The sequence below is a fragment of the Elgaria multicarinata genome, chromosome 3 (genome assembly GCF_023053635.1).
Source record: "Elgaria multicarinata webbii isolate HBS135686 ecotype San Diego chromosome 3, rElgMul1.1.pri, whole genome shotgun sequence".
In the NCBI taxonomy this organism is placed as follows: Eukaryota; Metazoa; Chordata; class Lepidosauria; order Squamata; family Anguidae; genus Elgaria; species Elgaria multicarinata.
This window is the reverse complement of record NC_086173.1, coordinates 65,149,297-65,173,712: the sequence shown is the minus strand read 5'-3', so window position 1 is coordinate 65,173,712 and position 24,416 is coordinate 65,149,297. Positions and strand designations below refer to the sequence as shown.

General features: G+C 39.4%; 1 protein-coding gene across 8 annotated transcripts in view; it reads left to right on the top strand.

Annotated features, from left to right (window-relative positions):
• The window catches only part of GABRB2 (gamma-aminobutyric acid type A receptor subunit beta2), a 133,770-nt gene that overhangs the window by 106,767 nt on the left and 2,587 nt on the right, over window positions 1-24,416 (top strand). For 5 of the 8 annotated variants that reach the window (XM_063120542.1, XM_063120538.1, XM_063120540.1 and 2 more), the window contains 5 exons: window positions 203-340; window positions 1,984-2,136; window positions 6,353-6,597; window positions 14,662-14,772; window positions 22,247-22,297. In XM_063120542.1, the coding sequence (XP_062976612.1) occupies window positions 203-340; window positions 1,984-2,136; window positions 6,353-6,597; window positions 14,662-14,772; window positions 22,247-22,297 (698 nt within the window). The remainder of the gene's footprint in view (window positions 1-202; window positions 341-1,983; window positions 2,137-6,352; window positions 6,598-14,661; window positions 14,773-22,246; window positions 22,298-24,416) is intronic. The other 3 variants (XM_063120544.1, XM_063120543.1, XM_063120545.1) reach the window with 3 other exon arrangements.

The following is a 24,416-nucleotide window of genomic DNA, read 5'->3' as shown; positions in this document are numbered from 1 at the left end:
AAACCTGGTTCAGATTCATATGCCTTCTATTTGACATTTGCCCCAGACTAAACCAAGTCTATTTGAAGTGCACAGGGGAGAAGAAATGCTCTGTAAACTAGATTCATTTTTATTTAATGTAAAATGACTGGATTGCTTTTGCAACCGATGTGATTCTATAAGTGTACCATGTCCTAAAGTTTTGCTCCTTTTTTTTTAACAGATGGCTACACAACAGATGATATTGAATTTTACTGGCGTGGGGATGATAATGCAGTTACAGGAGTGACAAAGATTGAACTGCCACAATTCTCCATTGTAGATTACAAACTTATCACCAAGAAAGTTGTTTTCTCAACAGGTTTGTGAAGGGGTGCTACAAAGGGGAGCACTTCAGTCTGTCTACTGAAAAGCTTCCTGTAAACCATTTGGGATATTACATGGTTAAAATTGTATTAGCATAAGTATACAGTGGTAAGTATACTAAGGCTGCAATCCTATGTGCATTTATTTAAGAATTAGCCCCACTGAGCACAGTGGGACTTACTTCTGAATAAACATGCATAGGATGTGTTGCATAAATAGTAAACCTCTTTGTATCTGACTGATGCAGCACCATTTAAAATGGTAACAATAGCTCATGGGTAGTCACCCTAAGCTAGTAAACTATGTTCTGCCCTCTGCAGTAACTGCACTCTCAAAGCTAAGCAGAAAAGCAATCAACTTTATACACCCACTTACATTATTGAAACATACACAGTTCCATTTGATACTGCCTAATGGTACCCTGTGGGATGATAATTAGCTGCCCCTCTTCTGCTACACACACTTCTAATCCTAGTTCAATGGGGCTGTTTATTTTTCTTTGCTTTCAACAAACAAGCAATCCTTAACATTACAAGAGATTACTTCATCTAACCGACAGTGGGGAAACAGCCTTCCAGACTGCCAATCACGTCTGGCCACAATTATTATTTTTATGTGTCACAAATTTGTGCGGCTGTCCCAGTTGGCTTTTTCTCAGGTAGCAGTGGCCAGTGCCTTTCAAGTAGAATGATTAGAACTAGACACCTTGCATTGGAGAATTGAGTGGGACTCAGAATCAAAAAAGTTTTAAATATTCCACAGTTTCTGTGTTTTTACTTCTCATCCTTTTTCATTTTTTTTTTACCCACCCTGGTCTTCTCCCTTCTTTCTTTCATATGATTCCACATGGGCTATTGGTACTCTCATGCACCCTAGGGTGATTGTCAGGGCCATCATGATGAAAGTACACAATCTTCTCGTAAATACCCCAAATGAGGGCTTGTTATAATCAACCAATCAGATGGCAGGTACAGCGTAACTATGACTCTTCTTACCCAAAGTGATTAGAATTCTGTAGCTATCAGAGTGTGAACCAGGTTCCAGGCCCACCCTGTTTGTTTGTTTGTTTGTTTGTTTGTTTATTTATTACATTTATATACCGCCCCACAGCCGAAGCTCTCTGGGCGGTTTACAACAATTAAAAATAATAAACATTAAAAGTATACACAAATTTAAAAAACATAAAAACAGTATAAAAACAACAGTATTTTGAAACCTGTTGGTTTCAAAAGGGCTTTAGTCTGGTCAGACTTGCAAAGATCATGATCTTGGAAGCTGTATTTAATTGTATTAGTTGTATTTATGTATGAATGTGTGTTAGCAAAATTGCCAATTGGCCTTTGAAATTTTGTTTCGGCACAGATAAGAGATACTGGTGATTTGGGGTTTTGTTTTGTTTAAGAAGGGATTTTACATTTTATTTGTTTATTTATTTACAATATTTATATACCACTCCCTATCCAAAGATTTCAGAGCAGTGAACAAAAACACGATTAAAAATTACATTTTTAAAAGAACAAGGTTCATTTTTGTCTCATGTATATTGAATTCAAACAGAAGTCTCCATATTGTACATTGTTTGCAGACCTACAGAATTCAATCATGGCCTTTGATGAAATTTTCATTTTTTTGTTCTAGGTTCCTACCCAAGGCTGTCTCTCAGTTTTAAACTTAAGAGAAACATTGGCTACTTCATTCTGCAAACTTATATGCCTTCCATTCTGATCACTATCCTTTCCTGGGTTTCATTCTGGATTAATTATGATGCTTCAGCTGCAAGAGTGGCTTTAGGTAGGCATTTTGCTCCACTTATATTGAATGTGTAACCTGCACACATTTTTGATCGCTGCTACCATATTTTGAAACAATGGAAAACTTTCTGTTAGTAAATTTGTTTCAAGTTATTTAAAGTAACTAAGGCTGCAGTCCTCTACACAGTGGCCTTAGCTAGACCTACCGGTCTAGCGTGACAGAGGGGTGAAGATCTCACAATATTTTTATCGCAAGATCTCCCCCTCTGTTTACACGTGGTGCGCGACGACCTCAGAGGGAGAGGACGTCGCACCCGCCTTTTTGTTTTTAAAGAGGAAGTAGCACATGAGCATTCATGTGCAAAAGGTAACTGTTTTTTTTTAAAAAAAAAAAAATCCCGCTCCCCCCACCCCACCACCGATGGGTGCAGAGCTCCTGAGGAGCTCTGCGCCCCATGCGCGAGTCGCAGCTCCTTGTGAGTAACCGTGAGGAGCCAGGACAAACCGTGATGGTGGGCCACACTTTCTGTGGTCTCAGGATTATCCCAAGACCATGGAAAAAGCGGGCCTAAAGTGTAGGACCATATCCAAAGATATCATCCCTCCCTGATCCCAGGATCCCCTGTGCATCATGTGAACATACAGAGATGATCCGGGTATCACCCTGGGATAAAGCCCCATCTAGCTATGGCCAGCAAGTCCCATTGAGCTCCATGGGACTTACATATGAGGAGAGGCATAGAGGATTGCACTGTAAATCTACGTAAATGCAAGTGCTTCAGCTCAACTGAGCTAAGTGTGAGGCTTTGTGCTGGGATTTGGCATTGTTGCCAACTACTCATTAAAGTTGCATTTATGATTGAGCATTTGAATAATTATAACTCAGTTAAAAATTAAGCAATTACAACTCTGAATTAGCTAACTGTATAACCATTGCAATTTATATTAGCCCTGACCACTTAAGTGGCATTTATTGCCTTATAGTTGGCCTAAACATTAGAATACATTTATTTGCCTTGTTGGTAATGCAATTTCCTTGACTAAACTACAGGGAGGGGCTATGACTCAGTGGTGGAGCACATGCTTCTTGCATGCAAGATGTCCTAGATTCAAACCCCAGCTTCTCCTGTGGCTGACTGAACACTGGAGAACCGCTACCAGTCAGTATAGACAATTCTGAGCTTGATGGATCAACAGTCTGATTCATTATAAGGAGCCACCTATGTTCCTAACCCATGATGATCTAATGGCCTTTGTCCTCAGGTAAAAATGATTGATATGAACTAATTGTCTTTGTCCACAGGTAAATATTAGGTAAAGTTGAAATAGGACTCTCTACTTATCAGGAGTCAGGCATCTTCTGCTTAATTAAGAACATAGGAGGAGCCATGCTTCTATTTTGCCAGTGGGCTTGTTTACACCTCCAGGATTCAGATATTGTTACCTCAGATAATGTTACCTGCTATATTGCTGTCTCAGGGTTGTTACCTTGGAGTAACAAGTTCTAGCATCTTCAGCTACATTCCGTTGCTTGACTGACTTGAAACTTTCAGGGCTCGCCAGGGGTGACAGCAACAGCCCCAAATCCAGAGCTGCAGTATGCTGTCTAGCTCATGGTCCCTGGGATCAGTGGCCTGAGCTAGAAATGCAGCAAACACAATTTACATTTGTTGACCAGCAAAAAGCAGAATCCTAGCATTTATACTAGGCTTCATGTTGCACCCTGATGTTCCCTGCCCAAAGATAGTTCTAAAGCCTGAGAACATATACCATCTACAGCAGCCTTCCCCAACCTGCTGCCCTGCGACATGTTGGACTACAACTCCCAGCATCCCCAGCAACTCCCACTGGTTAGGGGATGCTGAGTGTAGTAGTCCAACACATCTGCAGGTTGGGGAAGGTGGATCTAAGTTAGTTGCCAGAGCTAGATTCCCAAGGTTCCTAGATTAAACACTGTTATCCCTGACAGAAACGTTCACAAGCTACTGTGCTTCTGTATGGTACTTTGAATGCCACTTACCAGAAATTATAACTCCGTTGTTATTTACATCCCAGGACTGAATAGGGGCAGAACAGGAGAGTCTTGTCTTGTTAAGGTTTGTGGATATGCTTTCATGTGCTTCACCCTTAGCACAAGTGTACAAAACAGGGGGTGAAGTGAGTTCTCCTGTTGCCATTCAAACAAAACTGAGGGTGTAGACAGACCCTTTTCAATCTCCTGGCACAATATGTCAGCTATTAAGGAAATACAACAATGTTTGTTGATTTGTTGCTACAAACTAATACAGCTGTTCTTCTGAGGTGAGTTTACATTAGTGAGCCATCAAATTCCTGTTTGTGTTTGCTTTTGCCCTGCATCTTGCATTCCAACTAAAGATACAAATCCATGGAAATCAAAGATAAGCCTGCTTAAGTTTTATTTATTTATTTATTTATTTATTTAGAGTATTTTTATCCCGCACCTCAGCCAAAAGGCTCTTGGAGCGGCTTACAATGTATCAATAAAGAAGACAGTCCCTACCCTCAGGCTTACATTCTAAAAAAAAAGACATGACACACAAGGAAAAGTGTATGGAGGGAAGAGGGAGAAAATAAAAAGAAATTAAGGAGACTGCTTAGGCTGGTGGGAAGGCCCTGCTCCGTCCTCTCATCTACCAATGGAGGGGCAAACCAACAGCTCCTTCTTCCCCACAAGGTGAAGATGTTAGCCCTGTGGGGGGGGGTCCAACTGAAGCAGGCTCCGATGGTGCCTGCCTGCTCCAGTCTCCCTCGCATCTTCTTCCCCACAGGATGAAGATGGCAGTAAGCCCTGGGGTGGGGGGAAACATTAAGTTTTCACAGGTCTTAAGAAGAAACATTGCCATGAAACAGGTTGAATGTATTATCTGTATTATCAATTCAAGGTCCCAAGGTCTCAAAGCAAGAATTTCCCAAGAATTCAATCCAGAAGACAAGACATAAGAGAATCTTGAGTATCTCATCAGCACAAAAGAAGAAAAGGTGCAGCCTTGATCCTGCCTGTTAGGAGTTAGAACAGTTACACTAAGAGCTCCATCCGACGAGTGTTTTATTGTACGCTCGTTACTGGGCACTCACAGAGTTTGCTCAGGTCCCACATTATGTTGTCTGCCACCTGCACACCTTCTACCCCTTCTTGCCTTCCTTGCGCAACAAAAAACTCTCCACAAAGTCCAATGTATTTTTAAACATGGAATTGCTGCTCTCTCCTGCTATGTGCAGGAGAAGCAGCACCATTAGAACAGTGGACTCAATGGACCTCGTTCTCATTGTGTACATCCTCTTTTGAAAGAGGAAGTAACTGAAGAACGAAAAGACGGGCGGAGAAGCGACTGAAGGGAGCTTGTTTCCCCCTGGTGTGATGGAGCTCTAAGTAGAAAGACTTCCATGATGTTTGCATTCATAATTAGTAAACCCAAAATCACAAAGGAAAGGCACTGAAAGCAACAAATGACCAGAGGAGAAACGTTTCTCAGAAGTGCCAGAGGAGGGTGCACTCCTATGGGCCCTAGACAGCATGATAGGATTTTTCAGATTCCTGGATCCAAGGTTGGAGCCAGTGCTCTGACCTTGGACCCAGGAATCCAAGCTCCCTGCCCTTCTCCCTCGCAGCCGGCATGGAAAGAACTGTGCCAGCTGCCTCTCTGAGTGACTTCAGGTAGTAGGGAAAGAAGGCAATTCTGTGGGAAGGGAGGGGACTACAGAGGCCAGCTTACAAAGAATCCTTCGGCCGCCCCACACAGCAAGAGGAGTGTGGAGGCAAAGTTGCCTCTGCAGTCCTCCAACTCTGGATAGGATGCCCATCAGCCTCCATATTTGGAGGCTGGGAGGCATCCTGATAGGATTGTGCCCTAATTTGATGAAGGTATGGTGCATTTCAAAATTTCATAATGAGAGAGCGAAAGAGTCTGTTTTTGCATGAGAAAAATGCAAAATGCCCATGAGAAAAGAAATTCCTTAATAAATTTAAGGACTTCTGAGAATTGCTTTCTCCTGTGTTTTTGTTTTGTTTTGTTTTGTTTTGCATCATTAGTAATATTTACAAAAAATTCTCACCCCTACCCTAACCAAGAAATGCAAAGATGGTAAGGAAATTCATTGACAATACTTCTTTTCGCTTCTCTCTCCTCTTTCTCAGTAAATACATTATTAAACTCCAAATACTTTACTGACATATAGTGATCCTTATTTAAAATGTATACGCTAAATTGGAATTTGTGGTGCTTTTTCCCCTCCAGGGATCACAACGGTGCTCACAATGACAACCATCAACACCCATCTCCGAGAAACACTACCGAAAATTCCCTATGTGAAAGCTATTGACATGTATCTGATGGGATGCTTTGTCTTCGTGTTCATGGCTCTCCTGGAGTATGCATTGGTCAACTACATATTCTTTGGCAGGGGACCACAGCGTCAGAAGAAAGCAGCAGAAAGAGCCGCCAGTGCTAACAATGAGAAATTACGAATGGATGTCAATAAGGTAAATTGAAATAGAATATACATATAGCAGCTTACAGTTGCAGCATTGGTTAATTCCTTCCTTCCAAACAGAGTTTTATCATGGAAATTCTTTGCTGCACAAATGTAGTACTATGGGTCCATCTTTTGTAAACCACCCAGAGAGCTTCAGCTATGGGGTGGTATATAAATTTAAGAAAGAAAGAAAGAAAGAAAGAAAGAAAGAAAGAAAGAAAGAAAGAAAGGGTTTACTTTTAACAAGCTGCAGTTTGTAATCATCTGGAAAGGCCCTGTTTTGAAAGCCAAGCATGAATTTTTATTTTCCAATGTAATATGACTATCCTCCCCTTCCAACATCTTATTTTTAAATCTGTTCACTCTAGTATAGCTCCTGTACTTTAACTGTTGTGATGAAGAGGGAATTTCATCAGGTTTTCCATATATACAAATGACACTTGCTGAAATTCCCTTTTCTATGCAACTGGAGCCCTGTCCTCCGTTTCATATGGTCCGTTTCATATGGTCACCCTAGCCAAGATGTGCATATTCTCTATTGGTTTTACTGTCATCTGTCAGGCTGGAGGTTTGTAGACAGGTCTTTCAACTGTTCCTCAAAAGGAAAATCCAAAATGATGGCTAAAATCTGAAGTGCTAGAGAGATGGATGAAGCTCTGCACCAGAACCAAAAGGGGCTATATAAACTAAACTGAGTATAAAATAGGATAAACTAATATACTGTTAATATGTTAATTTTAACATTTATATTCAGGATAGCCCAAATCTAACCTTGTTTATTCAGAAGAGTAAATCCCATTGAGTTCAGTGTGGTTTACTGACATGTAAGCTTGCTTAGGGTTGCAGTCTTAAACTCAGTTTAATTCTGTTGAAATTCATAGGAGAAAAGCCAGTCCTAACACTAGTGCTTCGGTTTAACTGAGTTATGGATTCTGCTGTATGTGTGTGTGTGTGTGTGTGTGTGTGTGTGTGTGTATATATATATATATATATATATATATATATATGGAGTCTGATGTGCAGCATAAATATTTTTTTCAGTAAAAGCCCCAAAGTTAGTTAATTAGTTTTAAAGATCTTTTTTCAATAATACACAGTGCAATCCTATGAATATATACTCAGAAGTAAATCCAGTGGTGTAATGGAGCCAGGGCCCACAGGGATGCAGCACCAGCACTTTTTTTATTAGCAGGGAAACTGACATCATCTGCCACCCTAGCCAGCATTTCCTGTTCCCTGTAATCCTCTCAGGAGCTTGGGGGAAATGAATTTTCCAGTAACAATATATTGTTCCTAAGAATGTAAAGTACTTTGGGTGGCCTGGTCTCAAATGGGTAATTAAGACCCATCAGCTTTCGCAAAGACCTGCTCCTGGTGGAATTGAAAACTGCAAGAACTTGTTTGAATCAATGTAGATGCCTGCATTTTGAGACTCTCCTTGGGGTCATGGCTATGGAGACTGTCACGCTGAGTACCTGCACTTCAGAATTTACCACTACACCACTGAGGCAGGATCTATACTATTGCTTTAAAACAGTTTATATCAGTAGTATTAGGGCCCAGGACACACTCCATTTACAGTTTTCAAACCTTTTTCAAAGGGTCATATCCTGTTTGGCGTCAATCTGGCCTGAGTAAGCCCCATCAATCCAGTGGGACTGACTCCGAAGTAAACATACATAGGATTATAGCCTTAGTTAAGCTTTACATCTGACATTTCATTTCTGTAATGTCAACAATGATAGAGAGTTCAGAACTGCATATATTCTAGCAGACACTATGGCGTATTTTTTCTGACTTGTTATCTTTAAATTATATGAATATATAATATACTTGTGTTGTAACCAGGAACCAGAATAAGTTATAACTACCCTCATTACAAAATACATTGAGTTTCATCTTTTCCAATCTCAAAAAATGTTGCTAGCATTCAGCACTGTAGCCTTCCTGTCTTCAGCCACTCTCTAGCAAACTCTTTCTGTGCCCTCCAGCTAAAAACTACCCAGAACGGATGCTATCAACCATCATTTTGTTAGTGAGGTGAGAACCTGAACTCTTGCCTCCCTGTGAATCCCTGTGATCTTCAAGACTCCCAGTAAGACTGCCCTTCTCCTGACAAGGTGGCTAGACTGAATAGCAAGGGGAGAAAGTGCTAGAGGCACAATAGTAGCCTGTCCTAATTAATGTCCTGAAATTGTGCAATGTCCAAGTATCATTTTTGGCAGAAAGAAACTCTAGAGGAAAGTAGGTTTGGCTTGACTTGGCTTGAGAAGGTAAACAAGAGTGTACTTTCTGCATTATACTGCATAGGGAGAAAAATGCAGTGTCCCAGTGGGCTACTGAATGATTCAATTTCTCTTTGGAAAGGGCACCCTCTAGAGGCACTGCTTTCCAGCTGTTAAATGGATGGGTCCTTATAACAGTTCTTCCTTTTCCTTAGTTATTGTGATGTGAATAATTTTCCGGGGAATCATGGGACCTTGCTCTCTTTTCTTAACCAATGAGTAAGCAGAGAAGAGGCTGTTGCTGCCTTTGCTTTTTTATGTCAGATGCTTTCAACAGATGTATGTATCCGCATCCCAGACAGTGGGGTAAGGCAGTGAAATGGAAACAAACTAAATAATTAGAATGTTTTCCTAAACACTTCATTTCAGTTAATTTCATTTATTATATTTCTATGCTGCCTCTTTGCCGAAGCTCTCTGGGCAGTTCACAAAAAATAAAAATCATTAAAATACATTATGTAATGTATAAAACTATTCATGTAAGGACATAAAATAGATAGTACACACAACAACACAACAACATATATCTAAAACAATTAAAATCATCCAGAGACAGTCCAGGACCTGATAAAAAAAATGGTTATTGCTTTGTAGGCAAAAACTAATGATTGAAGTGGCTATGTGATGCATGGGTGCCAGCTACCATGGAAGCCTACTTTTTGTAGAGGACTTCCTGCATAGGCATTTATTTTATTTATTTATTTATTTATTTATTACATTTTTATACCGCCCAATAGCCGAAGCTCTCTGGGCGGTTTCCTGTGCAGATGTCCACCTCACCCTCGATGCATGGCAATCAGGAGATAGGGGGAGTAAGCTGTAAAACTCCAGCAGCCGGTGGCAAAATACCAATTTTCCTTTGACCACTTGGCTTATGCCTACAACTCCCAGCATGCCTTGGATGGGAGGCTAGACTTACTGGCCTTTGGCGACCATTATGATTCTTAAAGTCAGTCAACCCAATTCCATATTAAAGGAAACAACTCACATAAATGGGCTGCATCCATTTGCTGTGCCTCCTCCCACCTGCCATGTGTGGTTTTAAAATCATAACAGAGTGTCTTTGAGAGGCCGAAATCTGGAGAAGCTCAAAGGCAGCCCATCCTGATATCTCTGTTTTCTCAGAAACTGAGGGAAGCACACACACAGCCTTCACCCTTAAGAGGGAGGGAAGGAGGAAAGGGAAGCAATCTGCACATGCCCAGAAACAGGCTTGAAGAAGGGGGCAAGTGCCCAGCTCAGTCCCAGCCCTTCAGTACAGGCTCCTGATGGAGCACTTCATGGGTGAGAAATGTGGGCTGAGGCAGTTCCAGCAGGACTTGGCTGGAGTTGTGCACGTCCACTGACAGATGCTTACCTCCCTCCTTGGCGATGCTACTCCTCGATGCTGTGTCAGGGAGCAGCATCAGCCCCCACTAACTGACTTTTCCCAACTGCCACTAACTCCGCCCACCATTCCATTCTAGCCTAAGCTGTCAGTCATTCCTCCATTCACTCTTCTGTTTCAATAGTAAAGTCAGGCTTTTACATAAAAATCATATTTATACAGTAATTCTTGCATCTCTCTAGGAATGTTGTGTGGTTTAGTTGTAACAGGGAGGGGGAATCTCATCAAGTTAAAAGGCCTTGGGGATTTTTTTTTTAAAAAAATCACTTGGCATTTAAAAGCCATTAATGCAGTCACTAGGAAAGCCTTCTTGGGAAAAAGAAATCCATAAGCAGATTACCACAACTAAGATGACCTGCTCTCCAGTTGTCTTCTACCACACCTCAGACAGTTCAAAGATAACACATTATTCAGGACCTAGGCTTATGCCGACAACACCCAGCATGCCTTGGGTGGGAGGGAAGATTTATTAGACTTTGGGAACCATCATCTGGAAGTTGCTTGCTTGCCAACCTGGGCCTGAAGAGAGAGCACCTGGGTTGACTGCCTCATTGGGAGCAGAAGGGAAGGAGGTCACAGCTCTGGGTAAAAGGCATGCTGGGAGTTGTAGGTTTTGTTTTCTGTGGGGACAAGGAAAATCATGATGACAGCTTCAAGGTGGCCCTGGCCAGGCATTGAGGGAGACAGAGAGAGAGAAGAAGAAACTAATTTAATTTGTTTTAAAGTTACCAGTGTTGTGATGAAGGTAAGAGATTGGGGGGGGGGGATGATTTTAATTTGTTTAGAGGTTAACTCACAGGCCTAGCACCAGCCTGCTACTTTAACATGATTACCTCACAGACATATATATCTTAAGGGACCCGAGCAAAGCTGGATAGAAACTTGAAATTTGGCATGCTGATAGGTCTGGCTGTACAATGTACCAGAAAAAATCTAAAAACATTAAATTTTGGATTTAAAATATTTTTAAAGAGTTTAATAAAAAACCGAGGCTCATGTCTACAACTCCCTGCTCCAGCCAAGGCATGATGGGAGGTGTAGGCTTTTCAGGTACAACAAAAAATGTGATTTATCACAAAGCTCTAATTTAAAATACAGTTCTTATTAACACAATTTTCCATTTATTCTAACAAAACTATTTACTAACTCAACCAAACTAAAAAAACCAACCAACCTAAAGATGAATAAGTTGCATAGAAATTTATTATGTATCAAATAAATGTTATAAACATTATTCACGGACACAAGCAACGCCAGGCATATCAGCTAGTAATAAAATAAAGTAAAAAGGACCATACAAGCAGGAATTTTCACTGCTGCAGCTCCCACAACCTGTGGGAATGGTTGCTTTCAAAACTGAGTAGTGGTCTTCCCTATTACTTCTAGGAGCAACAACAGTGAGAACTCCACCTGCACACTTCGTTCCCTTTTCCCTGCATAAATGTCTCCTTTGTATTGTGGCTAATCTAAATTATTTATTTAAAATATTTATACCCCGCCTTTTGCAAAATAGCTTTAAAGGAATTCAAATACAACAAACATATAATACAATAAATATATAAAAATAGATTCTTAAATAAATATAAACAGGAGATGTAAACAATGATGACCAAAAAAGAAGGTAGGGCTGCAAAGGGAACAGGATAGACGTCACCTGGCACCTAAAAGGGAACATGGAGTGTGCCAAGCAAATGGGGCAATAATTGCACACTTTCAGTGCCATCGCATAAAAGGTGCTCTTTTCAGAAGCTACCTGCCTAAGAGCAGAAGGCAGTGGTACTCAGAGGAGAGCCTCTGAGGAAGATCTGAACTGCTGAACCTGAGAAGATGGACCTATAGATAGCCAAGTACCAGGCGTTCAGGTTTTCAATGGCCAAGAATCAGCATGTTGAATTGAGCCTAGAAACTCACTGAAAGCCAGTGAAGATCTTTCTCGTTGGTGTTATATGGTGACTGCTTGCATACATAGTAAATGTGAGAACCTATGCACTGCACAATCAAATTTCATTAGCAAATGTTACTAAATTTGGGGGTTGAGGAAAGGCTTTAGAAATTGATCTCCAGCACTGAACCAAAATTTTAGGTACAACCACATATCCCTCTGCTGTATCACATGGCAAAAGAAGATTATTATAGTGTTTTTATCCAAGTCTAAACATGTGTGGTGATGTTTGATAAAAGGAATTTGTAACATGTAAAACACACTGTGCAAAAATAGTTTTGATAGACAAGCAGAACAACACAGGAAAAGGGTGGTAGGGAATGGAAGGTATTTTTAGAGGTGTGTGGGGGTGAGGTTGGCCATATATTCTTTATAGAAAAGGAAGTCATCAAATAATATATTTTCCCCTGGTGAATAGGGAAAGATTGTCCAATACTGGAGCGATGGCTGAGGATAGGTATTGAAGAGGTGCAGATGTTGTTCCCTATTATATAATGAACTACGGGACACTTGATTATCCATTTCAGATACGACAATTCCCCAAACCAAATAGGTTCTGAGATAGCCTTGTGCAAATAGTACATCTAATAATCTGGATTATAAATTTTAAATGCTACCCTACAAGTTGTATTATTGTTAAAGCCTTAACCAAGAGAATCTACAATTGTTGGAAACTTTTAGAATGTAGTACCACTTGCTTCATTCTGTCATAACTCTGTAATTAATATTATATTTCTTGTTAAAGTTAAGGTCTCAGTGTTCCTCAAGTTCCTAGATGTTCCAAGTTCCACCCTTCTCATTTCTTCAGAAACTCTATGCCTAGTCATATTAAAAAAAACTGGTTTCCTTTGTCCTTTCAAAATCGTCTCTATGTGAAAGAAAATGGTGACGTGCAGATGAAACTTTTCTTGCTCTCTTACCTTCTCCCCTCTCTGGCTTGAATTCCCCCATGACTTCCCTTTTCAACACAAACTATGCTTGGCACTATGTTTGCATTAAATCAAGTGCTAGCCCGAGTTTGAAACTTCTATGCATCGTTTCAAATTCTGGTTTAAAATGAACTATGATCAAGATGCATAGACAAAAGGGGAGGGAAGAGCAGTTCAAATAGGGGAGGGGAGGAAAGAGAGGTAGGATTGTGTAACTTTAAGGGATGTTCCTGAGCTCTTAAAAATGGGAGTTACCGGGTTTTGTCTTGATAGCATTTTGCAAAATCTTATCTAAATTGGTGCCCAGATTCCTGACAACAATTTCTTGCAAGCTATTTTCATTCTTCAATATTTGTGACCAACTTTAGTCCCTAAAGGTTCTGACAAGAGGGAGTAAGCATTCAATCCTACATGATTACCAAGCTTAGAAGCAGAATCTACTGGATTCTGCCCTATTGCTCCTGCCTTAGTAATTGACTGTCATCAGTCATGACTTACTTAGTGACAACACCATTCTACATTTTGGCTTTTGACGTGAACGCTTGATGCTGACCAAGATGCTGTTCCCAGATTCTTAGTATCCCTGGATGGAGGATGGAATAATAAGGTTTGAACATGGATCTAGTATGCTATAAAATCTGTGCTCTGTTTCACATTCACATCCTATTCTTACCAAGTAACTCCTGCTTTATGGGTATTCATACTAAATGTACTTGAGCTTTGTATTTATTTGAGTCTGCATCCAAGTTCTTCACTTAATACAGTTCTGATACCATATGGAAATTTCATTTACCTAAATTTCATTTAGCCATTTACCTAGAAAACACACAATCATAGATCAGTTAAGTCCAGTGGTATCTTGCACGTAAAATTTTGATCCAAGTTTCTTCAGATGGAAAACCTCCTTCTCCATTGATTTTTCATGAATTCCCCTTCTGTTGTGTTCTAAATGTGTAGTTATTCAGTGCTGACATTGCACACTTAGCTGGAAAGATAGTGTCAAGACTATTATATTGATTATTCTGTCTGATCAATTTTTTTTATGTATAGAAATGTCATATCTCTATTTCAATGCACTTCTCTACCCTGGCTTTAATGGAACTTATTCCTCTACCTTTGGCTTTGAATCTCCTGGAGTTGACTGTCATGTTGTTCCTTGTACTCTTTATTTTCCCCAAGTTTTCTATGCACTTAGAACATGTAGTCTACCTTCATGTAAGATGTTGTTTCCTCTTCTGCCTTTCCATGTGACAATGCTTTTGGCTTTTTAAAAGATTCTTATGCAGGAGAACACAGACATGACTATCAAAGCCCCCTTCTGTTTTCTTCTGTTCAGCATCCTGTGTTCTGTTATCCTCTTCTGTCTCTCTGTTAATTTAGAAATAATGGTCTGTAAAACCTAGCATCTAATTTCAGAGACATTTAGAGTTATTTTACAACTACCATTTTAGAACTAGCTCTGCTCACCGTTCCCTTATTAGTAGAAGCTAAAATACTTATTTAGCGTATTCTCTACTTTGTCTTCCAGATCTTTTATAAAGATATAAAACAAAATGGGACCGAATTGCGATCCCTGGATCCCACTGGAAATCTCTCCCCAACTAGATGGACTGCCAGTTACGATTACTCTCTTAATACGGTTAGATAGCCAGTTTTTGATCCATTTGATTGTACTAACTGTCCAAGACATCTTATGTTGGCTTCTAACCATAAGATATTGTGTAGTATTGTATGAAATGCTTTACTAAAACCCAGAAAAAATATCCACTGCATTTTCATCATCCATTATATTGTAAGTCACTTTGAATTCTTTTAGTAGAAAAGCAACTATATATATATATATATATATATATATATATATATATATATATAATTTATATGTTGCAATGTCAAATTTATTAATTGATTCAGTAGATTTAGTTTGAACCCATGTTGATTTAGCCCTTTGTGCTATTTTTCTCTGAACAGATATATCCACCTTGTTTTATTGTTATGGAGGAGTTAACTGCTAATATTCTAGAATGGAGTCACAATCACATCTTATTTCTAACTTCTAGTAGGAGGAAACAATTGCTCCATCTAGTCTCTTTTAGTCTTTATTAGATTATCGCAGATTTATGAGGAGTGCCTGATGGTTGAAAAGTTGCTTTTTAGACGCATTTCTGTTTGTCTTATATTTGTGTTTGTCCAAATGTGTATGTGAGTACGTGTGTGTCTATTAATGTAATTGCTTGTATAGTGTATCTCCCATTGTTCTTCCATTCCTGTCTTACCAGTTATTGTTAAAAATTAATACATATTCATACTTTAAGTCATCTTGAACTCTTATTCCATATACCTTCTCACACTGCTTGGTCACCATGCCATCTTGGATTTGCTTTAGTCCTGATTATATGCAACATATGTTTTCTTCAGTGAGGAATATTTTTCTCTTCGTTTTACATGTAGGGTATATAATGCATTTTTTTCTGGATAGCTTCTTTGGGGCTGATGCCAAACTAAAACTTAATATTATGAGCTCCTCTTATTTTATTTTTTCTTTTGGGATCTTCAACATCTCTTCTCTTTTGCTATTGCTCTAACCTGCTTGACGCACTCTGCATGTTCTTGTTATCTTACATGAAGATGCTAGTATGATGTTGTTGATGATGATGATAATCAAACATATAACAGCATAGCAAACAACAATATTTATGTGTAGTGAAGGAGATTTGCTAAGTATTGGTTTGTAGATTAAAAAAAATACCTAGAATTCTTTGCTAGGAAACTCAGCCTTTATTGGACATCATTATGCAGATTTGCAAACTTCTGATAGTTTACTGCTGGAAATATTTTTGTATTTCAAGTGCATTCTCTTGCAAATTGTATTTTGTATTTGTCCAAACTGTTATCCCACCCAATGGTTTACAAATAAGGTCTGCCATTTTGTGGATACATTTATATAGCAATACTTCTTTGGGAAATTGAAAAGTTTTTTTCAAGATATGTTATAAAACTGTTCATATTGGTTCTATGCGCCAAACCTGTCTATAGAAAGTAGTCTGATGTGTTATGGCTGCTAACATCTATGCATTTAGATAAAGTATATTATGTGACCTGTTGGCTATGGTTTAAGAGTCCTCTGCATAGCAGAGAATAAGGCTCTGCTCAGTAGTCTGTGTTATGTAAGGGATCCACAGCTAGCATATCCGAAAAGCTGAAGTATGTTTCTTACCCAATGCCAAGCAACAGCCAAATGAGATCATCAAACTAATGATGGCTATTTACCTGTCAGAAACTAAGATAGGAGAAAGCTATTTTGGAACGTGCATAACTCTTAATCTAATGTTGGGATTTAGCTGCATCCTTAAAGATTTGAAACTCACTCGAAATTGTAGGCCATTAAAACGATTGCACTGAAATATTTAATCAGGATCCTAGCTTGATATACTGCAATCTCATTAACTTTGCTCACCCCATGTTAGGTTGAAAATAGTCGCAATAAGTTGTTTGGGGAAAATGCTTGTAGAGCATTCTCAGCACCGCAAATCATCTTCACAACTAAACCAAGGCTAGAGATAGATGTAATATAAGAAAAGGACTCATAACAGTGTATTCATAACTGTGTGAGCTACCCTGACCACTAACCTGGGACAGAGAGGCATATGACTGAATTGAACAGACTGCCTTGTCAGGTAGTGGATTCCCTTTCTTTAGAGCTTTTTAAGCAGAGACTGGATAACCACATATTGGGTGTGCTGTTGTACTGGAGTTCTTGCATTGGCAGGTGGGTGGAATAGATGACCTTTGACGAACCTGTGCTTCTGTAAATGCTGGCTGAAGCCCTTCAGCCTTCCACCACCCCACTTGCCTCCTTCTCTGGCTGAAGATAGTTGACAAAGTGCTTCTGTCTCAGCCACTGGCTGCAGGGCACTTTGTTAATTTTCCCTATCTAGAAGAGGTGGCAAAAGATAGTGAATAGGGAGAGGGAAAGCTGAGGAGCTTCTACCAGCATTCTGAAGATGGTCTCCCAGCAGAGCTGAAGTGGATGGTGCTATCACTTGTTTTGTGTAGCAGTGGTCTCCAGTCTCAGTGGTCTCAACACCTTTGGTAGCTGAGGCAGTGGAGAGAGAATTGCAGTGGGAAGACCACCAAAGGGAGAGTAGGGGAGCAGGGGAAGAGGATGGAGGACAAAAGTATGAGGCTCTGCATTTGCCAACTCAGTTGTGCTGATGGAGAGAACCAGCTGTGCCATTTCCCTTAAACCCTGCTCAGTACTAAATCTCCAGCTGCCTATTCATTCATGCTACGTTTGCATCCATTTTGCAATCCCCAAACAGCATAAAATAATAATCCACAGACCCTTGGAATAATGGGAGCTAAGAGTTTATCCACTCATTACAGTTGCCTCAAGGTAGCCACTTACACATCCCTACACAAGGTAACTACTTACACACTGCTAAAGAAGAGAAAATGTGTCATCAAAAGAGGACACTGATTTGTATAACACTTGCATATGCAGATATACAAGTAATTATTTCTGTCTGTGTAATATATATATATACATACATACATACACACACACACACACACACACACTTAAAAATAATTACTATAATTTAAATAGAAATACAGTACATCTTACCATAGTGGTAAGGACTATACCCAGTGACTTGTGTGTTTGTTCGGTCTGCAGTCCTCCTTAAACTGGATAGACTTTCAAATAGAGGACTGTCCCTGGTAAAATAGGACACATGGCCACTCTACACAGGGATGCCAATAACTGAATGGAACAAGGGCAAATATACTCTTTTGATGATGCTGTGTTATGTTGTAAATTGAAAATTTACATTAAAAACATTATGGTAGAGAGGGAAGAACTCATTAAAGAGATACCATTTTCTCTGGAATTTCGGTGGCAACTGTTTCTTCTAATTATAAGAGGGTCCTAAAGAATGGAAATGAGTATTTATTTTATTTTATTTCTATACCTCTCAATAGCTGAAGCTCTCTGGGCAGTCCACAAGAATTAAAACCACAGAATATAGCATAAAATACAATATAAAATATAATGGCTAAAAAAATGTAGTATAAAAGTGCAACCAGAGTAAAACCGAGCAGCAGTGTAGAGATTTAAAATTCAACAGCAGATTTAAAACAGCAGAGTTAAAAAGCTAAAAATGCTGGGGGAAATAAACAGGCCTTCTGCTGGCGCCGGAAAAAGCACAAAATAGTAAAGTAACTTTACATGAAGAAGGGGAGACTGAGTTGATGAAAGGCTACCAATTATCACAGGACCAGTTATTCCTTTATTTGCCCTTTGCGTGATATCTCTTAAGCAGCTGCTTCTGTTGAAATTAGTGGTGAGGCAAGATGTGTAATTTTAAGGCTGCAAAGGGAGTGAAGGATGGTTAAGACTAGAGAACAAACTTGAAGCCCCTCCGACCTCAGCAGGGGAGGTCTGACTGTGGATCAGCCCACCCTCAAGCTCTGCGGTGGCTCCCGAGGTTGATCCTCAAACATCAGGAATGGGAAGAAGAGGGAGGGAGTGTGGTGTGCTGATAGATGGGGAGGGAAGAAGCCATTGATTTCCTGGATACAACAGCCTCTCTGAGCCCATCTAAAAGCAAAAATAGAGAGGCAAACCTAACCTCTGCTCTTTCTTCTGCCCTGCCAGCAAGGGCCCAGCAAGGCGTTGGATACTCAGACCACTCCAACATGGGAGGACTCCCTCATTTGGGCTTCTGTCCTATAGGATTGCTCCCTTAAAGAAGGAAGGCAGAGGGTGAGAAAGGCTTAGTAAAATGATCTCCTTCAGCCTCAGGACATGACCACACATAATTTCTTCCAAATGGATTTTTTTTCTTATGCAGAACAATTTCTACTATTTAGGATATACTGCAACTCCGATGCATGACTTTCCACCACATAAGAAAGAGTCCTGAGCTATGTTAAGAATACTGCCAGACTTTATACTCCAGACCTTGCAGCTTAAGAGTGCTGTCAAAACTAAAAGCCCTCCCCAAGAAATTACTCCTTTTGTCCATATTTTCCACGTTGAACTTGCATTCATATGTTGCTCTAAAAAGCATTTTTTAAAAGCTTATAAAAGCCGTTGTTGATAACTGTACACATTGCTGCCATATAAGGATGGATTTACTATGAGCCAGCAGTATACGAGCCATTGTTTGCTCTTTCTCCACTAGCATTATGAAAGTATTTGTTATGAATGTAATGTAAGATGGTGGTGGTAGTGGTGGTGGTGGCGGTAGCAGACTTAGCCTGTGGCCTGATGCAGAAAAAGTCACAAGGTAACTTCTCTGTACAGTCTGTATCACTATTCCTGGTGACATCATAAAAAAGGGCAAGTCACCTTTGTAGGACTCTGTCCATTGCAATAATTTCAGAATGCCACATTTAGGCAATGCAGCAATGTACCACTACATAAAGTTTCATGGAAGTAATGTATGCAAAACCTAGCTGGGCCCAAATTATATGGCACCTGTTGTATCAGTGGCTTTTTGATTCCCTTTGCACTTGTCCACTTCATCGTTCAGCAAGCACTCCATCTTATCTCACTATATATGGCAGCACACATTTCATAGACTGTGGCATGGGGTAATGAAAGAGAGGCCTCGGCCACCCATTGACCACACTATGCCGTTATGCAACATCATAGGATCCATTCTGTGCTGTGCTGGTGCTTACTTCCCAGTTCCTTCATGGTACCCCTGTACCATGCAAGGACCACTGAACAATTGGGTTGTAGCTCCCTTGTATGATACCTTATGGGGCCTTTCTTACCCGTTTTGGATGCTGGTGCAAATCGAATCAAAAATAACATAAAAACAAGGGGAAATTCATAGGTGGCATGGTGGCCTAAGCGGTTAGTTCTGCACTGTTACATCTGCATGCTGCTCTGATTACATTCCTCCTAATAGTTGTTACTGAAATAGAGTGATAGTTATTTCAGATAGTTATAAATTACATGAAAGAGTTATGGCTGTCTGTGGTGTCTACTCACATCCCACTATTCCATCTGGTAAGCCATTTTTACATGTTTTGTAGTGATTCAAAAGCTGGCAAACCTGAGCAATAGGGACTGCTCATTAAAAAAGAGAGAGAAAAGAAATAAAAAATGAGTGCACAGCACGGATACTATGCTTCTTACATACCACTTTCAATACTCTTAAAAATCATCTTGGACTCCAGCTACGCAGAAGGAGTTCCAACACCGCTCAAGTCAACCTTTCAAAGAGAAAGAAAGAGATGACCTACAAAACAGGGGCATTTTTTCTGCCTAATTAACCGAAGATTAATATTTTAGTTGTGTTTGTACAAATACTGGCTGACAGATTGATTGGCAAATGAATTTGTGCAAATTTGTAAAATCAACACTAATTTCAGTGACTTTTAAAATTTTATTTCACATTTTGTTAAAATTATATAGTACCTTGATGAGACATTTTATTCAAACTGGAGATTGCACAGCGATGGGGCTGTCTGAGAAGCCCGATCATCTATAATGTAATACACTGAGGGATTTTGTGATAATGATGGTAAAATATCTGAGAAGATTGGCTTTCAGGTATTGCACACAGGAAGTCTTCTGCTGTCATTGGCTGAACTGCTTTCATCCTAAGGGTCTGTGATTGCCTTTGGATCCTACAGGAACCAATCCTCTCCTACAGAAGTGTAGCACAGAAAAAATGAGGCTTAGAATAGGACCACAGCAAAGGAAAAGACAGAGAACTGAAAAGGCAGCAGGGAAAAAGAAGCAGAGAGTCTAGGGAAAGTGGGTGAAAGAAAGAACAACCCAAAGGAACAGGGGAATGATAAGGACAGAGTCAGAGAAATAAAAGAACAGGCAAAGGGAAGAGGTGCTCATGACCAAGAGTTTTGGTAAGGAAGGCTGACGTTCACATATTGAATTGAAATTACCAGTTGCATCTAGGCCTCTACTAGGGGTGAAATATTAAACTGATAAGACAAAGTGTCTTACTTTGATCTCTTTGGCTGAGGACAGCACAGCCAATTCTAAAAATGTCATGTAACTCACACACATTATTTTCCTTGTTCCATTTGATTTTCTTTTGATTTTTAAAGTCAGATAAAATGTTATGATTGTATATGATTGTAGATACAGCTTTGATCTTGAGTCTAGGTTTTAAAGGCAAGTTGCTTTCAAGCTATGGAACTGTACAAATGTTTTACAATGATTTACAATGTCAGTATGATGATGCATGTTAGATAGTAAATGATAAGTACATATGCATAAAGCTCCAGTAAAGCAAGAAATAGAGCTGCATGAAGCTACTTGATGCAACTCCCAAATAGAAATGATCACTTTCTTTTATTATCAATAAACTTATTTTCAAATGTTAAATTCTGTACTGGAGGTATTAAAGTATTATACACAGTTCCTTTAGATAGCCATCATTTTGGAGTTTCTCGATACTGGTTGGAAACACTTCTCCTGTAACTGTATCTTCTATTTAAGCTGGGCTGGTCAGCAGCGTCTCATGCTTTCTGGTGAAGATTCTATGGGTTGGTTTAGGACCATCAGTGAATTCTATTTTTGTCATTCATCATGTTATCATTTAAAGGAATCATACAACACCATCATGATTACCATGTTTTCATGACTTTTCCCTCTTTGCATATTCACCCTTCCTACTTTCCTGCCCTGTGCAATTTCTCTATCTTCTACCTAAAGTCTGTCTTGCACCATCAAAAATCCTCTTCTGTGACTGAATAACCCTTCAGCACCTAGAGAGTTTATTTTTAACTCCCTTCCACCACCTTTTAAACCTACTTGTTGTTTCACTTTGTCTAGAATAATTTCTACATGTCATAATTGCTTTCTTGGTCAAAAAATGGCCAGTTTGGAAAAATAAATAAATCTATATACATTTCCATCACAAATCCATGTTGTCTATAATGTCAGGGCCAAGACAACAACAGCATGTCTAAGCCAAGGATATACTTCTGCTGATTGTTGGCTCAGATTGCCCTGTGCTTTTAATTAAAGTGCTGCATAGTTTATCATAATAGCCTATAGTGCGTTATTTTTAATGAAAGCTAACAGCTGCCTTTTCTCTAAGGAAACTGGTTTTGATTTTATTAACTTACAGGACAGAAGAATAATTGGCACATATCATTGTCCAGAAATGTATTCAACAAAGGTATATTTTATTGTTTTCTAATGATTTTATTCTAAGGGAGCAATCCTATACATACTCAGAGAGAAAAAAGTCCTAGAACCCTCAGCATCCCCCAGCCAGCCATTGCAATGGCTGGCTAAGGAATGCTGGGAGTTGCAGGACTTTTTTCTGCCTAAACATGCATAGGACTACGCCCTTAGAGACTGAAAACTGAGGTCTTGGACCATTAGTGGTCATTAAAGATCCCATGGCACTTTTTAGAAGAGCTGGCATCTTAATGCCACGATCCTGTCCATATTTTGGTTGTATTATGAATTGTCTTCTACCTTCTGAACCATCCCCACCACTCACCCACCCACCCACTGCATAGTTTTAATTGGCTACAGCATTCTTCATTTCCTATACTAAAATATAGTGTGTTGTTTGGCAATGTTAGATAGCCACGACATTTCGCCTGAGAGGTGACTGCACTTGTTGGTGAAGTGATGTCGCTTTCTAAAGTCTGTAAAGCGCTTTGGGATCCTTCTGGATGAAAGGCGCCCTGCAGAATTAATGTGTCTCACTGTTGTATTGTAAGCTTTTCTTTAGTTATAAGCATACATTTTTATTAGGGATGAGTGAACCTATTCTATTGCAATGAAGCTGCAAGTCATCTTCCTAACCTAAGACCCAAATCTTTACTTTGGGTCCAAAAATCAGGTCAATTTTGGTTTTTATCAATTTACTTTACCTTAACCTGACGCACTTCCTATTTTGGAAGTGAGGTGCAGGGCTAAATCCATGCAAGGAAGCCTGGCTTTTTATGAATAAGCATATAATTTCTTCCGACACACATTACAATAAGACAATAGAAGGTTCATCCATTACTAATTTACTGCTATCAAGTAATTTCCAATATCTCTTTTGAAAAGGTGTAGAGACCTCCAGCCTTCTCAAACTGTGGTTTTATCAAAGAAGTGTCTGATCACAGCAGAAAACCTCATATAAGAATCTATATATCGAGAAGTACTATATGGCATCTGTGCTGAAAACTATTTTCTTTTCCTACTAAATTATTTGAGTGTGTGGCAGCTTGTTGAGTTATTCCCATTGTGGCAACTGTAATGGAATCTCTGCAGCAGCCATAGACGACTCCAAAGCTAGCCATAATAGAACTTGATCTATTTGATTATTCGGCTTTTTGGTTCTGTTTCAAACATTCAGACTCAATACTTTCTAAAGATCATCTTGTGAGAGTATAGATACTTTTTAAACATTCAAACAAATTTATCTGTGGTCAGGCTGCACAGTTCCCTTTGCAATGGAGTATATAGAAGGCTGAAGACTGTTTTAACTTCTGAAGTCTGGGCTTTGACTGGAAATGGAAAATGAATCTTTCAAAAAGCTTTGCTCCCCTGCTTGTGTGATTCACCCCATCCAACCTACCCACCCTCCCCCAGGATTAACCAATGTTCATGTTTTGTAACCTCAGTTGTAATTGAAAATCTCTTTGTTTCACAGTTGTGTCACAAGGCTATCTTCCTTCCTTTTATACTGCTTTAAAAATATTTGAACTTTAAAGAATTTGCCAATGGGTAAATTCTTTAATGCTTAGTGCCATGAAATACATGTTAGAATATGCTATTGTGGGGGGAATCCCCCCTGCCTGTTTAACCCTGTTAGGGTTTGGCTGGTTGATTTCAGAATTCATGGATGCAGTGGTAGTGTCTTGAAAAAGAAATGGCTATGTTTATACATATGTAAATGTTTGTTATGGGACTGCAGAAAGAGTATGCTTGGGTATTGATCTGTTTGTTTCATGGGAAGTGGTAGAGGACCTGCTCCAGGCATTCTGATCAGAATTATGTTAATTCTGTTTTGGACTAGACCTAAAGGTCTTCTGACCCAAATACATCCTATGTAACAGGAATTTGGTATTTGTGTGCATGAACATGGAACAGATTTTAAATTACCATTTCATTCCATGTATTTAGAAAAAGATTATATAGGGATTTCAGACAATTCCTAACTCAGAAGATACACATGGTTTGATCTGAACACAGAATTTAGATAACTTTAACTAAATTTAACCTTGTTAAACATAAAGGTTCTATAATTAAAGGGTGAAGCACAAGCTTCAAAAGTACTTAGTTAACTCAAA